This window comes from Loxodonta africana, chromosome 4, assembly GCF_030014295.1.
Source record: "Loxodonta africana isolate mLoxAfr1 chromosome 4, mLoxAfr1.hap2, whole genome shotgun sequence".
In the NCBI taxonomy this organism is placed as follows: Eukaryota; Metazoa; Chordata; class Mammalia; order Proboscidea; family Elephantidae; genus Loxodonta; species Loxodonta africana.
In genome coordinates, this window is record NC_087345.1 from 92,953,731 (window position 1) to 92,971,175 (window position 17,445).

Genomic DNA, 17,445 nt, shown 5'->3' on the forward strand with positions numbered 1-17,445 from the left:
CGACGTTCCATCTGGAGAGCCTCGACGTTCAGCCTGAGCCCGACGCGGGCGGCCGGGGCGCTGGCCCGGCCCTGGGACTGAGAGGCCACCCGGCGACGCGGATGCGGAGCTTGCTCGCCCAAGATCAAAGCCACCGGTGCTCTCTTTGTGTCCGCTCGGGATTCGCCGCCCTGGGGCTGTCCATGGAAACCTAAACTGCTGGAACCTAAGGCAGAGAATCCTATTTGGCTTCTTGCTTTTTGGGGGGGAGGGAGGGTGGCCACTCCGACCTGGATTTACCGTTCTTGGCCCCCTTAGGCCCCCCCGTGCGGGGGGCGGCTGTGATCGCTCTGGCGGTTGGAGGTCGGGGAGCGGCCCGGGCTCTGGCCATGTTCTCGGATGAGGATTTCTGGATCGCCCTGTGAAGAGGTGAGTGAACTCCGCCCGGCCAAGGCCCAGAAAGGGTTGGACTGGGGGCGCAGCCAGATGGACTATCTTGGCCGGAGCTGGCCCTTAGGTTGGAGAAGGGGGTGCCAGAACTGGGGAGGGTTCCGTTGGCAGGGTCTGTCAAGAGAACCTGAGCCAGTCGCCAGGGCAGAACTGAGGCCTGGTGTCTTGGGGTGTGCCTCTTTAAAGACTGGGGGTTCGGAGAGCCACGGGAGTTTGGGAACCTAGCCAGATCGCCTCTCTGCCTGTTTATTTTTGCGTTGAGGGGAGCTCGACTAAACTAGGACCCAGGCCCTGATTCCACCACCGATCCCAGGCTGCCGTTTCTCTCCCGGGGTTTCTTGTGGGCCTTGGGAACAGAACAACTTGGGATGGGGGGAGGGTACCACTGCCAGGTCAGAGTTACTGCCAGGTTGGACTTTAAGGCTGTTCCTACCCAGCCGGGGCACCCAAAGCGGTCCTTGGGAAACTCAAGCAACCCCAGATCCTTCACCAGGTATTCTTTCATTGGGCAAAGGGAAGAGTGTGCAAAGTGACTTGTGTGATGAAGTGGGTGACTGGGGCCAGAATGAGGCGGGGCTGGGGGCAGTTCTGGCCTTTCTGTTCAACTAGAAGCTACCCATCTTTGCAAAGTGACCCCAGCAAGGTCTAGTGCTGTCTTAACCTGCTTTGCTTCCCTTCCTCTCGGGATGGACATAATCTCCAGGGGATTATAGAGGAGGCTGTTGAGATTTGTTCCCTTCGAATGTGGGCTGCAAAAAAAATGGCTTTTGTCTCCCGCTTTCTCCAGGGCTGATGTGGAAAGCTGGCTGCCCATGAGCCCCTGGCCAATCCTGCAAGCCCCTCCCAGACCTCCCCGGGCCTTTTCTGACCAGGGAGTGTGAACTGGTCCTTAGATCCTGTCCCAGCCCTGCAGAATAGGGTAGCCTGTACCTCTTTGGAGGGGAAATGACCTGACCAGAGCTGTTTCTGCTGGAAGGCAGTGTTTTCAGTGCTGGGAGGAGGTGCTGGGGTGAAGGCATGTGTATGTGCATGTATGAAGGGTGTAGCATGAGCCTCATGCCTCTGGACCCTGGGCTGGGACAGCCCCTCTCACACCTGTCATACTGCCCAGCAGGGATTTGTCTGGTACGTTTTGCTCCCTTACTGCACCATTTCCAACATAACACACACTCAATCTCTGTAAGTCTGGTCTTGGAAAGGGGGAAATTAGGGGCTTTGCTCTTGAAAGATTTCTGGGTGGTAACTCTGAAGGAAAAGAGGTGGCACAGGATGGTGGAGTGAGGTAAGCTGTCACCTGTGCTCTCTGCCCCTGCCTTCTATGGAGGGCTTATCTTATTCTCTGTCTTCAAACAGCTTCCTTAGGAGGGACTTCTTGTTAGCTGTGCCTGACCCCAGGATGACCCAGGAACAGCCTGGAGGGTCTACAGGGCCAGTGTTGCCATTTGGATCCTTCCTGGAAGGCTGACCCAAAATGGGGGTGGAGAGAGGTGTGGTTTGATTCTCAGGCTGGGAACCAGGAAGTCCTGAGTCCTGCCTAAGAGCTGTTCACTTAAGGGCCTACTTGAGCATTTCACCTCTCCAAACCTCCTTTCCCCCTTAGCTGGGATAAGGAGTTGAAAACTATTGGTCTGGGATGGAGGCAGGGAGGAGAGTAGGTTGAGATAAGTCCTTACCTTTTTCCTTGCTGCTTTGGGCCTCTTAGACCTAGGACTAGGTGGAACCAGCAGTTTTACTCTCTGCATCTGTACCAGTTCTCTGGGATGTCTAGTTCCTCAGAGGAAGCCTGGCTAGACCCTACCTAGCCTAGCTGAGGTCTTTTCACTTGGTGTACCCTGGTGTATTTGTGTGTGTGTGTGTGTGTGTGTGTGTGGCTTCTGGCTGTGAGTGATGGAGTAGGGGGAACCTGTGGTCTCTGTTTTGTTCTGTTGAGGGGTCTGCCTGATAACTGTAGGACTCAGCATTGAGGTGCAGGTGCCAGACTGCAGGGGAGGGAAAATAGGGGCTGAGGGCTTAGGCTTCTTGGGGGTATTCCTAGGTTCTTTTTGGTGCAGCTTGGAGGATACTTTGCTCCTTGCTTCTTGATCTTTCATCTTCCATAGGTCCAGTGGGGCTCTGACTTCAGAGAGTGTCGGTAGTCTATCTTCCAAGGCTGGACAAAGGTGGTTTCTGTACCTCCTTAAGCAGGGCCAGACTTACCAGCTTGAGAGGGCTGTACTCGGAGGAGGGCAGAGGAATTTGTCCCTCTGGCCTTGTGTGAGGCGGTCCTCCTCCCACCTACTGTATTATCACTGTTGCTTTTTATTTCTTTCTGTTTGTGATTCCTTTGGCCTCGACTTTGAGAGCAAAGGGGGTGGGGAATCTTTGGGGACAATGGTGGTAAGATATAGAAAGATGCAAACATTTAGGAAATTTGGAAGCCCCTTGGAACCTCTTAGATGTAATCAGGCCTTGAATGATTGAATAGGAAGAGAGACCTGGCTTGTGCCCTGTCTTCCAACTCCCACTTCCCATAGATGGTTTTTAATGGCTTCTTGAAGTTCTAGAGCAGCTTTCCTGTGGGCTGGCCAGATGACCACCCTGCTTTGCTTTCGGGTGTGGCAGGTTTGGGAAAGAGATGATCTGGGGATGGATGCTTCACTTTCCCTATCTAGTAGATTCCGCGAGTGCAAGGGGAATAAAGGAGAATAATTCCCTTTCCTGTGACATGTCTCAGGAAGGGAATTGCCAATCCTTGGAAATGGAGTGCGAGTTCAGGAGGAGTGATATTGTCGTTTTTAGGTAATTGATTTCCTGATCTTGGGTACCTTTTGAGGGTTCCCCTTGTCTCATTTGCCCCAGTCACTCAACTCCAAGGGGTGGGTGGACTCAGGTATTATCCTTCTGGCTTGGGGAGAGTAGTTGTCCTAAGGTAGCTGTGGTCCCTGTGATTAAACAAGAGGAACAGAAAAAGCGACAAATTTCTCAAGCTTTTATTTAGGGTTTTATTTTAGGGATCCCGCCACCTCCTCTGAGAGCACTGGATACTATTTTTCTCTGCTTAAGCCCCTGCCCTTCTCACTAAAGGTGTTGGCACCTCTCCCTTACTCCATTTTTCTTTATAGGATCCTTTTCCTGCTCTCCAATTCTGATAATCTTGTTATTCTATACTCTTCTCTTTTTTGTACTATCTTAGTTCTCTTAGGTCTAGGAAACTGGGCCCAAAGGTGTGGGTCTCACCTTCTTAGGGATAACTTTAGTATGTTTCATCTGGCTCTGGTACAAGCAGTCATATCTTGGAAGAAGGGACCGTTACCCTTCCCTGCCCCCCCGCCCCCCCGCTCCCCACCTCACACGTAGTGTGTGTGGAAACCTTGCTTGACGGAAAAGGAAGGAAGCAACTCTGCTCTGCTGTGTCCTGCCCGGTTTAGAACTCCTCCAAGTGGCAATGTGCTTCCTGAGACTACAACTCCCAGCATGCTTAGCCATAGGCCTGCCTACACATGCTCAGTAACTCTTAAGGCCCACTTCTGTTAACTACTGGGGACATCTGAGGAAGAAGGGCAGTTGGCGTTGCTGAGGGCAACGATCTGAGGTCTTCAGGCTAAGTGAGACCCTGAACTCAGTCAGGGCAGGGACTGGAAGGGGATGGGGGGTGAGCCTGAGGTGGATTTGGGTGGGCAATGATTGAAAATTGGGGAGTTTCCTCTGTTGTGTTTGGGATGTCCTAGCTGAAACAGTGGAGGTGCAGCAGATCCGCCCATCGCTGGGCTTTGGTTCTGATAGTGTATTATACCTACTATAAGATTCCAGACTCTGTCTCAAGGAGAGGAATTTGGGCTGGACTCAGGCTCCTTGGGTTATGACTACCCCTGGCTTGGCATTGATAGGCCCTTAGGATGGTAGCTGACTTGAGACTTGAGGAAAAAGACCAGAAAACAGGGCCCACTGGAAGCCAGGAACTCAGAGATGTGGCAAAGGGCGGTACTGGATGTAGATAGGATGTGGTTCTTCTTGGATGCTGTCATTGCCCGGGGAACTTTTGTGGAGGAGGCTGGAGGTGGGAAAGGGGAGTGGATCACCTGAGAATCCAGAGTGGAAGATGAGGTTGTGTATTTATCTGGGGAGGAAATGGGCAGTGGGATAAGGGTTAGGGAGAATGGCTTTCTTTGTCATTAGTACAGGAGTTTGTACGTATGGCTTTGCTCTGATGTCTGTAGAATCTGGATGCTATTAGCTGCCTTTCTTCTGGGATCCTGGGAAAAGCACTTAGTGGGGAGACTTACTACACATGTAGATGTCTCTCTTGGCACTGACAGGTCTCCCCGAGAGGGCCCTGCCCAGTCGGAGAGAGGGATGGACAGCCAGAAGCCGTCTGGTGAGGATAAAGATTCAGAACCAGCAGGTGAGTGGGGGAAATTTTGGGTTTGCTGGCAGTTTCTGCTCTTCCCAGGAACCTTAATTTCTGGTCTTGGCACAAGGACATGAGCTAAATCTGTCTAATAGACAGATAATTGAAGGACTTTGTTCTTTGGGACAAAAGTCAAAATGCCATCAATGTGATCCACCAAGGGTTATGAACAATCTCACAGGTCTGGGGCGTGGATTCATAGTAAATAAGGGATGATGGCTGATGTGTGCTGCTCTGTTCATTCAGCTGATGGACCTGCAGCCTCTGAGGAGTCAGGCACCGCTGAGCCAGACCTTCCCAACCCACATGTGGGGGAGGTCTCTGTCTCCAGTTCTGGGGATCCCAGGCTTCAGGAGCCTTCCCAGGACTGCAGGTAACTAGTTTGGGGAAAATGAACCTATAAGGGCATGGGAGGATTTGATTTGAGAATCCAGGGCTTTCAAGCAGGAGGATTTGGGGAAACGAGTGATTTGAGAAGCATGGGCATGCCAAATTATGGGGTTGTCAGGGTTGCCTGTTGTCAGGGGCCGGGTTTGGTGCAGATGTTCACGTGTCCACAGTGGGAGTCCAGTGCGGCGTTGTGCTCTCTGTAACTGCGGGGAGCCCAGTGTGCATGGGCAGCGGGAGTTACGGTGCTTTGAGTTGCCATTTGACTGGCCGCGGCGTCCACTGGTATCCCCTGGGGGGGACCCAGGGCCCAGTGAACCAGCGCAGCCCAGTGAAGACCTATCACAGATTGGTTTCCCTGAGGGCCTGACCCCCGCTCATCTAGGAGAACCTGGAGGTAAGTGAGGGGAGGTGGGGTAACTGCTGTGGGCAGGAAAGAGGGCAGGGGCTGGGCAGCAGCCACCTTTTTGTTAACCCCTTCTGTTTACTTCTTCCCACGTGCAAAGGGCCCTGCTGGGCTCACCATTGGTGTGCTGCATGGTCGGCAGGCGTCTGGGGGCAAGAGGGCCCAGAACTATGTGGTGTGGACAAGGCCATCTTCTCAGGAATCTCACAGGTGGGACTGGAGCAAGGGGATTGCATAGGTGAAGGGTAAGGCTGGGCTCGTGGAGGGTAGGCAGAGCTGGTGGACTTTGGAGAGTCAGGATAGGATGGAGGCAGGCTGTGGACAGACTAGGGCAGAGCTGGTGCCTGAAGCATTGCTGGCTGTCACTAAGACTTTGTCTCCACCCTGACAGCGCTGCTCCCACTGCACCAGGCTCGGTGCCTCCATCCCTTGCCGCTCGCCCGGATGTCCACGGCTTTACCACTTCCCCTGCGCGACTGCCAGCGGTTCCTTCTTATCCATGAAGACACTGCAGCTGCTATGCCCAGAGCACAGTGAGGGGGCCGCACATCTGGGTGAGAAACCCTGTCCTTTGGACATAGGGCAAATGGGGGGCCAAGGGAACCCTGGTTTCTTGAGTTCTGCAGTGCACTCAGTAAAGTCTGACCTACTAAAATAGGTGTGAATTTTGTGAGTGTGGGGCCTTTGCCTATCTCGTTTTCCACTGTACCTGCAGTGCCTAGAACACCGTCTGGCATATGTTAGGCAGGCACTCAGTAACTAACTACTTGTTATTCATTCATTTATGACCGTGGAATACCTGTTACTTGTACAGCACTACTGAGACTTAAAATGAAATCATAACTGACCTGTGCTGTCTGTCCCTACCCGCTGCAGAGGAGGCTCGTTGTGCAGTATGTGAGGGGCCGGGGGAGTTGTATGACCTGTTCTTCTGTACCAGCTGTGGGCATCACTATCATGGGGCCTGCCTGGACACTGCTCTGACTGCCCGCAAGCGTGCTGGCTGGCAGTGCCCCGAATGCAAAGTGTGCCAAGCCTGCAGGTAGGAATGGGAGAGGAAGAAAGGGAAGCCTTGGGCTAAGCACTGGTTAAGGTTGAAAAAGTGTGGGGAGGACCATGTCATGGGCCCTCTGCTCCTGCAGGAAACCTGGGAATGACTCTGAGATGTTGGTCTGTGAGACGTGTGACAAAGGATACCATACCTTCTGCCTAAAACCACCCATGGAGGAACTGCCAGCTCACTCTTGGAAGTGTAAGGTGAGTATCCCTTGATTCTGCCTTCTCCCTAATTTTGCCTCCTACAACAGCCCCAGAGTTCTCTGCTGTGACAAGTCCTTTGCTATTCTCTAGTCTCTACTGGCTGGCCAATGCCTCTTTTGCCTTCTCCCTTCCCCTAGGCATGCCGGGTATGCCGGGCCTGTGGGGCAGGCTCAGCAGAGCTGAATCCCAACTCGGAATGGTTTGAGAACTACTCACTCTGTCACCGCTGCCACAAAGCCCAGGGAGGTCAGCCCATCGGTCCTGTTGCTGAGCAGCGTCCCTCTATCTGTAGCAGGTAAGGGATATGAACTGGATGAGATTGGGAAGGGGGTTGGAAGTATTGAACTTAGCAGGAACCAGGTTAATCAAGTGGCTGTTAGAGGAGAGCCTGAGGTGGGTGTCCGATCTGCAGCATTCATGCCTTGCCCTAGTGTTCTTCTAGGAGTTGATAGCTGGTAAGAGCCACAGTGCCTGTTCCCCTGTACCCTCTGCAGATTCTCACCCCCAGAGCCTGGCGATACCCCCACTGTTGAGCCCGATGCTCTGTATGTTGCATGCCAAGGGCAGCCAAAGGGTGGGCACGTGACCTCTATGCAATCCAAGGAACCGGGGCCCCTGCAATGTGAAGCCAAACCACTAGGTGAGTAGGGTTTAAGAGTCCCTGAAATTAATTCCTTTTTATTCCGTGGCAAGGGACAGTTTCCTTGCCCGAGACCCTACACTTTCTATGGAGTAGAGGTGAGCTAGGTAGGAATACAGTGTGTTATGTCTGCAGGGAGAACAGGGGCCCAACTTGAGCCCCAGTTGGAGGCCCCCATAAATGAGGAGATGCCACTGCTGCCCCCACCTGAGGAGTCGCCCCTATCCCCACCGCCCGAGGAGTCACCCACATCCCCACCGCCTGAGGCATCGCGCCTGTCCCCACCGCCTGAGGAATCACCCCTCTCTCCACCGCCTGAGGAGTCTCCCCTGTCTCCCCCACCTGAATCATCACCCTTTTCTCCACTTGAGGAGTCACCCTTCTCTCCACCAGAGGAGTCTCCTCCATCCCCGCCAGTTGAGACACCCCTGTCCCCACCATCTGAAGCATCACCCCTGTCCCCACCATTTGAGGAGTCTCCTCTGTCCCCTCCACCCGAGGAATTGCCCAGTTCCCCGCCTCCTGAAGCATCTCGCCTGTCTCCACCACCAGAGGAGTCACCCATGTCTCCTCCACCTGAAGAGTCACCTATGTCTCCGCCACCTGAGGCGTCTCGTCTGTTCCCACCATTTGAAGAGTCTCCCCTGTCCCCTCCACCTGAGGAGTCTCCACTGTCCCCACCACCTGAAGCATCACGCCTGTTCCCACCGCCTGAGGACTCACCCATGTCCCCACCACCTGAAGACTCACCTATGTCCCCCCCACCTGAAGTGTCACGCCTATCTCCACCGCCTGAGGAATCTCCCCTGTCCCCACCACCTGAGGAGTCTCCCACATCTCCTCCACCTGAGGCTTCGCGCCTGTCCCCACCACCTGAGGACTCATCTCCGTCCCTGCCACCTGAAGACTTACCTGCTTCCTCACCACCAGAGAACTTGCTCACATGCCTACCGCCGGAAGAATCACCCCTGTCGCCACTGCCTGAGGAGCCGTGTCTCTGCCCCCGACCTGAGGAGTCGGAGTCACAATTGTGCCCTCAGCCTGAGGAGGTGCAATTCTGTTACCGGCCTGGGGAGCCACACCTGTCCCCCCGGCCCGAGGAGCCGCGCCTGTCCCCCCGGCCCGAGGAGCCGCGCCTGTCCCCCCGGCCCGAGGAGCCGCGCCTGTCCCCCCGGCCCGAGGAGCCGCGCCTGTCCCCCCGGCCCGAGGAGCCGCGCCTGTCCCCCGGGCCCGAGGAGCCGCGCCTGTCCGTGCAGCCGGAGGAGCTGCGCCTTTTCCCTGTATCTGAGGAGCCGTGCCTGTCCCCTGTACCTGAAGAGCCACACTTGTCCCCCCAGCCTGAGGAGCCCCCCGAGGAGCCAGGCTTGTGCCCTGTGCCTGAGGAGTTACCCTTGTTACCCCCACATGGGGAGCCACCCATGTCCCCTTTGCTTAGAGAGCCGGCCCTGTCTGAGCCTGGGGAACCACCTCTATCTCCTCTGCCTGAGGATCTGTCCATGTCCCCATCTGGGGAGCCATCCTTGTCACCTCAACTGATGCCACCAGGTAAGGGGATGTTAATACTTCATTACTCTGGGCTAGTCTTATTCTTTACGGTACATCTGATTGAAGAACCTCCTTTTTCTCTTTCTCTCTAGATCCTCTTCCTCCTCCACTCTCACCCATTATCACAGCTGTGGCCCCACCAGCCCTGTCTCCTTTGGGGGAGTTAGAGTACCCCTTTGGTGCCAAAGGGGACAGTGACCCTGAGTCACCGTTGGCTGCACCCATCCTAGAGACACCGATCAGCCCTCCACCGGAAGCAAATTGCACTGACCCTGAGCCTGTACCCCCTATGATCCTTCCCCCATCTCCAGGCTCCCCAATGGGACCTGCTTCTCCCATCCTGATGGAGCCCTTACCCTCTCAGTGTTCTCCATTCCTTCAGCCTTCCCTGCCTCCCGAGAGCTTCCCTCATTCCCAGTGCTCCCCTCCTGCTCTGCCTCTGTCCATCCGCTCCCCGCTGAGTCCCATGGAGAAGACTGCGGAGGTCTCAGATGAGGCTGAGCAACATGAAATGGAGACTGAAAAAGTCCCAGAACCTGAGTGCCCAGCCTTAGAGCCCAGCCCTACCAGTCCTCTTCCCTCCCCCGTGGGAGACCTTTCCTGCCCTGCACCCAGCCCTGCCCCAGCACTGGATGACTTCTCTGGCCTTGGGGAAGACACAGCCCCTCTTGATGGGACTGACACTCCTGGTTCACAGCCAGAAGCTGGACAGACCCCTGGCAGTTCTACAGCTTGTGAACTTAAGGGTTCCCCTGTGCTCCTGGACCCCGAGGAGCTGGCCCCCGTGACCCCTATGGAGGTCTATGGTCCAGAATGCAAACAGGCAGGGCAGGGCTCACCATGTGAGATGCAGGAGGAGCCACATGCACCAGTGGCCCCCACCCCACCCACTCTCATCAAATCCGACATCGTTAATGAGATCTCGAACCTGAGCCAGGGGGATGCCAGTGCTAGTTTTCCTGGTTCAGAGCCCCTGCTGGGCTCTCCTGACCCCGAGGGGGGTGGCTCCCTGTCCATGGAGCTGGGGGTATCTACAGACGTCAGCCCAGCCCGAGATGAGGGCTCCTTGCGGCTTTGTACTGACTCCTTGCCAGAGACTGATGACTCGCTATTGTGTGAAGCTGGGACAACTGTCAGCGGAGGCAAAGCCGATGGGGACAAGGGGAGGCGGCGCAGTTCCCCTGCCCGTTCCCGCATTAAGCAGGTGAGAGGCTATCCCTTCTGTCATCTAGAGGTACAGCACTGTGTCATGATAACTTCCCACCTGGCTTCTTGAATCCTAGACTCAGATCCTTCAGTGCCGCATCTTTATTAAGGAGAATACTCTTGTCTAGAGGGGGAAATAACTTGCTCAGGTTTGCAGTTAGTGAGTAATAGAATCAGGACTAAAAACTCAGATTTCCAGCCCTTAAGGCTGTATTTTTTTTTCATTATGTCTGGTTGGCTACTCTGTTCTGGCGAGAGGGGAGTTCAATTGGGCCGGAGCTACATATCTATTGGTATCTGGAGCTTGGCTTTTTTCCCTGCCCTGACTGGCCCTTCTGGGCTTTATTAGACGTCATACTTGGTCCATTCATTTTTATTTTTCTGAGCGTGTGGGCCCAACACACTACACCCGGACTTGCTCTTGTAATTGACCCTTTCCTCACTCAGGGACGCAGCAGTAGTTTCCCAGGAAGACGCCGGCCACGGGGAGGAGCACATGGAGGACGTGGAAGAGGACGGGCCCGGCTAAAATCAACTACTTCTTCCATTGAGACTCTGGTAGTAAGGAGAGGCCTCCCATCCCCCAAAACGTGCTTCAGATGACCCCTTTGAAATTAAACACCCTGTAAATCCTGCCAATCCTTGCACTCTTGTCTACCTGTCTGCTAGCCTAGGGTCTGTCCAGCTCTCTGTGCTCCTTCTCCTTCTACCCACTTGGCCCCAGGCTTCTCTGAAATCTCTACCATTGGGCTGAGGCCCAGTTTGGGAGCTGGGATGTTCTTCTGCCTCGTAGTCCTGGCTCCTGTTCTTCATCTTAGCCAGGGGTTCCACCTCCGTCCCCCAACACCAAAGAGGGAAAGCAGCTTGGTTGGGACAGACTTATCTGGCTCACTTTCCACAACTCTCTGCCTGTAAGGTTGCTGATATCGATAGCTCTCCCAGCAAGGAGGAGGAAGAAGAGGATGACGACACCATGCAAAATACCGTGGTTCTCTTCTCCAACACAGACAAATTTGTCCTAATGCAGGTACTATGACTGGTGTGGTCCCGTCCTCAGCAGTGAGCCCTGGCACTGAACATTGGGTGTGTGTGTTTTGGTGGTAGGGGCAGTGGAAAAAACCAAGGGCCAACTTTTGGGGATACCCACTTAATAGAGAAAATACAGAATGAATCAGAGTCACACTGTTCATTTGTTTGTCCATCACAATTTCACTTGAGTGTGTAGTGGTTGGTTAAGTGCTACAGCTGCTAACCAAAGGGTCGACAGTTCGAATCCGCCAGGCATTTCTACTGCGGGGCAGTTCTACTCTGTCCTATAGGGTCGCTATGAGTCCGAATTCACTCGACGGCAGTTGGTTTGGTTTTGGGTTTTTTTGGTCTCTTCTGAACCTGACGCTGAGCTAGGAACTACGAGTGCTAGACTAGTGAAAAGGGCAAATGGTCTTTGCATGATTGGAGTTTATAGTCTTGGAAGCTTATATATTTTCACCTGAATAATCTTGAAGCTGGTAGAATTTTGTGACATATGTTACTCCTTTTTCTGACCAGTCTTTACCCACCCCCGCCCCATCTTATCTTCTTTTCATTTTTCCTTACCTTTACTTATGTCAGGGTGTGTGAATTCAAGTTTCTTGATAAGGTGAGCAAGGCATCTTAAGAAGAAGTAGTTTCTGGGGGTGAATAGGAGGAGAAGCAGGGTCTTGTGGTGGCGTACGGTTTCCTAATGCTGTGGGGTGGGGTTTTGATTTCCTGACTTGTTGGCTCTCACATTAGTGTAGTAGTCACTTGGCCAGGAGTAAGTGGAATGAGGAGACCTAGCTAGACATTCAGGTTTCTGCATGTTTCCCCAGGACATGTGTGTGGTATGTGGCAGCTTTGGCCGGGGAGCAGAAGGCCATCTCCTTGCCTGTTCCCAGTGCTCTCAGTGCTATCACCCTTACTGTGTTAACAGCAAGGTGAGTTCAGGGCCCAAGAGGTGTGGTCTGGGGAACGGGGTCAGTTATTTCTCATTCTAGGCCACAGTCTTGGCCATACTACTTCTTAAGGCGGCCGCTGTTATGGAAGTCAGTTATCGGTCACCAGTGATTATCAAACTCATCTCGGGGAAAAGTACTTTGGAAGTTATGCTCTCTATAGTTCCTTTGTAGTAGACCCTGATTCTGGTATAATTCAGTCCATTATATAAACAATGGCCGATTTTGCTAGAAGAAAGTATGGTATAGCATGTAGATAAAATATAAAATCATAAGCATATGTCCACAAAGAGAAAGCAGTGTCTTTGACCCAAGCATGATCAGCTGTTTTGCGTTTTTTTTTTTTTTGTTGTTGTTGTTAATTTTAAGTTGTCTAGTGCTACCATTCGCTAACTTGTATCAGTAGCAAGTTCTAAATATTCCAGAAAAAATTGTGGAGAAGTAAACCTAATTCTATCTATGATCTTAAATTTTGGGAGGTTGGCTACTGGAAGATTGCCGTTCCACTCTGGTAACGAGCAGTGGCCGGCTGAGCCTATTCTCTCCTCATCAGAGACCCTTGGAAGCCTAAGTTTAGAACTGCTCTTTGGGGGTGAGGGAGCTCTGGGTAAACCTTCATATGTTTAAAATGGAGGTCTAGCCTGTGCACTGGGTTTCCTCCAGCCCCATCCATGTAAGTGGAGCTCTCCCCTGAGAAGTTCTACCCTCTGCTCTGTGTGGCACCCTGAGCAATTACCATCTTCTACACCAGATCACCAAGGTGATGCTGCTGAAGGGCTGGCGGTGCGTGGAGTGTATTGTGTGTGAGGTGTGTGGCCAGGCCTCCGACCCCTCACGCCTGCTGCTCTGTGATGACTGTGACATTAGCTACCATACATACTGCCTGGACCCCCCACTGCTCACCGTGCCCAAAGGTGGCTGGAAGTGCAAGTGGTAAGGAGACTTGGGGTCTTCAGAGGCCTAGGCCTGAGATGTTAGAGTCAGTAGTGATGTTGAATAATGACAAAGGCTGGGTTTAGGAGGCCAGGCTGGTTGCATGGTTGACGGTAAGGGCGAGTTCGGGTGTGTTGGGTAAGTTTGGTGCCAAGGGCCTGTCTTTCTGCCCCCACAGGTGTGTCTCCTGTATGCAGTGTGGGGCCGCTTCCCCTGGCTTCCACTGTGAATGGCAGAATAGTTACACACACTGTGGGCCCTGTGCTAGCCTGGTAACCTGCCCTATCTGTCATGCCCCATATGTGGAAGAGGACCTTCTCATTCAGTGCCGCCACTGTGAACGGTGAGGGTGTCCCTTACCCCTTACCCTTCACGTTGGCCCTCTCTTCCCTGTTCTCAGTCTCACTGTTGCCTGGGCTCACCTCCTTCTGTCTGCCTTGTCCCAGGTGGATGCATGCTGGCTGCGAGAGTCTCTTCACAGAGGAAGAAGTGGAACAGGCTGCAGATGAGGGCTTTGACTGTGTCTCCTGCCAGCCCTATGTTATAAAGCCTGCGGGTGAGTACGAGGTACTGGGGATGGGGTGGAAGAGGAATCCTGGCGGAGATACCTTGCTTTGGGATAGGGCCTCAAACTACCTTGGTTTTGGCCTTCTCTCCACAGCGCCTGTTGCACCTCCAGAGTTGGTGCCTATCAAAGTGAAAGAGCCAGGTGAGTCACAAAAATTTATAATGCCAAAGGCAGAGGAGACCGTGGACACCATCTATCTAGTCATGCTCCAATCCCCTAATTTCATCTCTTCATTTTAAGAGGAATAAATTAAGAGTCAAAGAGATTGAGTGGTCTGCCCAAGGTCACTCAGTAAGTTAGTGGTGAAGTTAGGACTAGAACAGAGGTCTCCAGTTTTCCAGTAGTCTTCCTTCTAAACAGTGTTGCCTCTTTACTGTCAGAATCTCATCTCCAAAGAACACAGCTCTTTTTTCTCAGTGAAGGGGTCTGCGGACATCTCTCCATCTTGATGGACCCTTCTTCTGGCATCTGGGGCACTGTGTGTTGGTATTCATTAACTAGGAGCCCTCCAAGCCCCAGACATATAAAGACTATCTTGGTGAACTTAGGGCTGATCATAAGTAAAGTCAGGCTTCTGCAGTAGCAGTCTCTCTCTGAATCTCCCAGGGTCACCGATGGAGAACTCAGGCCTCAGCCAGCACCCATTGGTGGCCTCAGACTCCATGCTGGACTTTGGCTTCTCTGTCACTGCTTTTGTCCCAGCTGGGTACTCAGGCTGAAACTCTGAGTCCTGGTTTTCTTGGACCTTCATCCAGGGCTCATATGCTCTTCCCCCTTGTGCAGAGCCTCAGTACTTTCGCTTCGAGGGTGTGTGGCTGACAGAAACTGGCATGGCCGTGCTGCGTAACCTGACCATGTCGCCTCTGCACAAGCGGCGCCAGCGGCGGGGGCGGCTCGGCCTCCCAGGCGAGGCAGGGCTGGAAGGTTCCGAGCCCTCAGATGCCCTTGGCCCTGATGACAAGAAAGATGGGGACCTGGACACTGATGAGCTTATCAAGGGTGAAGGTTGGGCTGGGGAACCTTGGGGAGTGGCAGAGTTGTGGGACTGGGCCTATGAAAAGTTGGGATCTGGTTGGGGGCAGCGTCGTCCCTCCCACTCACCCTCAAGCTACTGTTGGTCGTGTCCAAATGGCTCTGGCAAGACACTCAGCTCTCTCTGCTGTTGGGTGGAGGGATGACAAGGTTAAACTGGCCCAAGCAGCTGATCTGCCTCCATTTCTCCTGTCTCCCTATGCAGGTGGTGTGGAGCACATGGAGTGTGAAATTAAACTAGAGGGCCCCGTCAGCCCTGACATGGAGCCTGGCAAGGAGGAGACCGAGGAAAGCAAGAAACGGAAGCGCAAGCCATATCGACCTGGTGAGGCCCTGGGATGGGAGCCAGGGTGGTGAGGACCTGGGATGGGAGCCAGGGTGGTGAGGACCAAGTCCCCCAGCAACTCCTCATCTTCACATCTACCTCCTTGTAGGCATTGGTGGCTTCATGGTGCGACAGCGGAAATCCCACACACGCGTGAAAAAGGGTCCTGCGGCACAGACAGAGGTGTTGAGTGGTGATGGGCAGCCCGACGAGGGTGAGACGGGTGAGGGCACCAGTGGGGCCTGGGAGAAGGTGGGGATCAAAGGACCCACAGGGCAATGTCAGTGAGACCCAGGGGGTGGGCCACTGAAAGGGCCAAGAGGTTGGCGGGCCCAACTGATGTCAGAGGAGAGGGTAGGCAGAAAGTGCCACCAGGCTGAGTGGGGAGCAGCATGTCCTGGGTCCACAAAGAGGCTGACACCTTCCGTCCTGTCCCCAGTGATGCCTGCCGACCTACCTGCAGAGAGCTCTGTGGAGCAGAGCTTAGCTGATGGGGATGAGAAGAAGAAGCAGCAGCGGCGAGGGCGCAAGAAGAGCAAATTAGAGGACATGTTTCCTGCTTACTTGCAGGTGGGGCTTAGTGTCTGAGGGGTGAGTGATGGTGTCTGGGCCCTGCAGAGTATGAATAAACCTATTTCTCCCTGACTCCCTTCACAGGAAGCCTTCTTTGGAAAGGAGCTGCTGGACCTGAGCCGTAAGGCCCTTTTTGCAGTTGGGGTGGGCCGGCCAAGCTTTGGACTAGGAACCCCAAAACTCAAGGGGGATGGAGGCCCAGAAAGGAAGGATCCCCCCACCTTGCAGAAAGGTCAGTCATGGAGTGAAGGGGTATGAGGGGATCCGTCTTCCCTCTGTGCTTAGGAGCTGCCAAGGGTATTTGGTGGGGAATGGACGGGTCTCTAGCAGTCAAGGGTGGGCCAAGAGTCCTGGGCTATCGAGCTGGGGACCTGGCTGAGCATCAGGTTTAGGGCATCTCTGATGAAAGTGGGGACTATTGCTCGTAGGAGATGATGGTCCAGATGTTGCAGATGAAGAATCACGTGGCCTCGAGGGCAAGGCTGATACACCAGGTGAGGGCTGCTGGGGAACTGTGTCTGGCAGGACTGGGGTTTGGAAACTATTCCATGCCCCTGTGTAGTTCAGGGTGGCTGATGTGATACCTCCATATTGGCCTTGGCTGATGGGTTTCTCCTGACAAATGCAGGACCTGAGGATGGGGGCGTAAAGGCATCCCCAGTGCCCAGTGACCCCGAGAAGCCAGGCACCCCGGGTGAAGGAATGCTTAGCTCTGACTTAGACAGGATTCCCACAGAAGGTGAGGCTGTAACCTACACCTCATTTTGTGTAAGGGTCCTCTATGGGGGAAGGAGAAGGTCTTACGTCTGGGACTGTCATCTGTACAGCATCTCAGGTGGGGAGTCCTGGGTACCGTCCCTGGCCATGACCATTCATAGACCTGTGGTGTCCCCTCAGCTCCCCAGTCTTCCTCAGCAGCATTCCTCATCATTCCCCCACAGAATTGCCCAAGATGGAATCCAAGGACCTGCAGCAGCTCTTCAAGGATGTTCTGGGTTCCGAACGAGAGCAGCATCTGGGTTGTGGAACCCCTGGCCTAGATGGCAGCCGTACGCCACTGCAGAGGCCCTTTCTCCAAGGTGGTTCGGGTAGGAGTGGTTTGAAAACTGGGTGGGCAGGTGTAGCCAAGTTTACCCCTAGGATGGGCCAGTTGCTCCCTTCTCTCTGATCCAATGCCTCTTGTAGGTGGACTCCCTTTGGGCAGCCTCCCATCCAACAGCCCAATGGACTCCTACCCTGGCCTCTGCCAGTCCCCATTCCTGGATAGTAGGTTGGTATCTATGTGTAACCTTCATGGGCAGCCCCATTGTCTCTTTCCTTTTACTGGGTCCATGCCTTCCCTCCCTTGGACTCCTGGGGGCCCCTGCTCCTCCCCACTCCCTTGAAAGGGGCCTTCCCTGTTAGGACAAGGTAGTGCCTGGGGCTCTGGGCAGTGTATCTGGGGTGGAGCCTGGTATCTCTGCCCCCTGTGACTCTCTGCCCCTGCGCCCCAGGGAGCGCGGGGGCTTTTTCAGCCCGGAACCCGGTGAGCCAGACAGCCCGTGGACAGGCTCAGGGGGCACCACGCCCTCTACCCCCACCACCCCCACCACCGAGGGAGAGGGCGATGGGCTCTCCTATAACCAGCGGAGTCTTCAGCGCTGGGAGAAGGATGAGGAGTTGGGCCAGCTCTCCACCATTTCACCTGTGCTCTATGCCAACATTAACTTTCCCAGTCTCAAGCAAGATTACCCAGGTACCCATGGGATTACCCAGTACCCATGGCAACATGGTGGGTAGGG

General features: G+C 54.1%; 1 protein-coding gene across 19 annotated transcripts in view; it reads left to right on the top strand.

Annotated features, from left to right (window-relative positions):
- Positions 1–17,445, top strand: part of KMT2D (lysine methyltransferase 2D) — a 39,557-nt gene continuing 22,112 nt past the window's right edge. For 5 of the 19 annotated variants that reach the window (XM_064284283.1, XM_064284295.1, XM_064284296.1 and 2 more), the window contains exons 1-29: positions 1–408; positions 4,725–4,810; positions 5,063–5,189; positions 5,341–5,600; positions 5,710–5,819; positions 6,001–6,163; positions 6,486–6,651; positions 6,752–6,866; positions 7,007–7,164; positions 7,364–7,509; positions 7,645–9,054; positions 9,147–10,258; positions 10,708–10,821; positions 11,177–11,287; positions 12,111–12,215; positions 12,985–13,166; positions 13,345–13,509; positions 13,613–13,722; positions 13,828–13,875; positions 14,518–14,739; positions 14,972–15,091; positions 15,201–15,314; positions 15,531–15,661; positions 15,749–15,896; positions 16,093–16,158; positions 16,293–16,403; positions 16,606–16,752; positions 16,850–16,934; positions 17,158–17,399. In XM_064284283.1, the coding sequence (XP_064140353.1) occupies positions 4,762–4,810; positions 5,063–5,189; positions 5,341–5,600; positions 5,710–5,819; positions 6,001–6,163; positions 6,486–6,651; positions 6,752–6,866; positions 7,007–7,164; positions 7,364–7,509; positions 7,645–9,054; positions 9,147–10,258; positions 10,708–10,821; positions 11,177–11,287; positions 12,111–12,215; positions 12,985–13,166; positions 13,345–13,509; positions 13,613–13,722; positions 13,828–13,875; positions 14,518–14,739; positions 14,972–15,091; positions 15,201–15,314; positions 15,531–15,661; positions 15,749–15,896; positions 16,093–16,158; positions 16,293–16,403; positions 16,606–16,752; positions 16,850–16,934; positions 17,158–17,399 (6,037 nt within the window). In that variant the 5' untranslated portion in view covers positions 1–408; positions 4,725–4,761. The remainder of the gene's footprint in view (positions 409–4,724; positions 4,811–5,062; positions 5,190–5,340; positions 5,601–5,709; positions 5,820–6,000; positions 6,164–6,485; positions 6,652–6,751; positions 6,867–7,006; positions 7,165–7,363; positions 7,510–7,644; positions 9,055–9,146; positions 10,259–10,707; positions 10,822–11,176; positions 11,288–12,110; positions 12,216–12,984; positions 13,167–13,344; positions 13,510–13,612; positions 13,723–13,827; positions 13,876–14,517; positions 14,740–14,971; positions 15,092–15,200; positions 15,315–15,530; positions 15,662–15,748; positions 15,897–16,092; positions 16,159–16,292; positions 16,404–16,605; positions 16,753–16,849; positions 16,935–17,157; positions 17,400–17,445) is intronic. The other 14 variants (XM_064284293.1, XM_064284300.1, XM_064284290.1 and 11 more) reach the window with 13 other exon arrangements.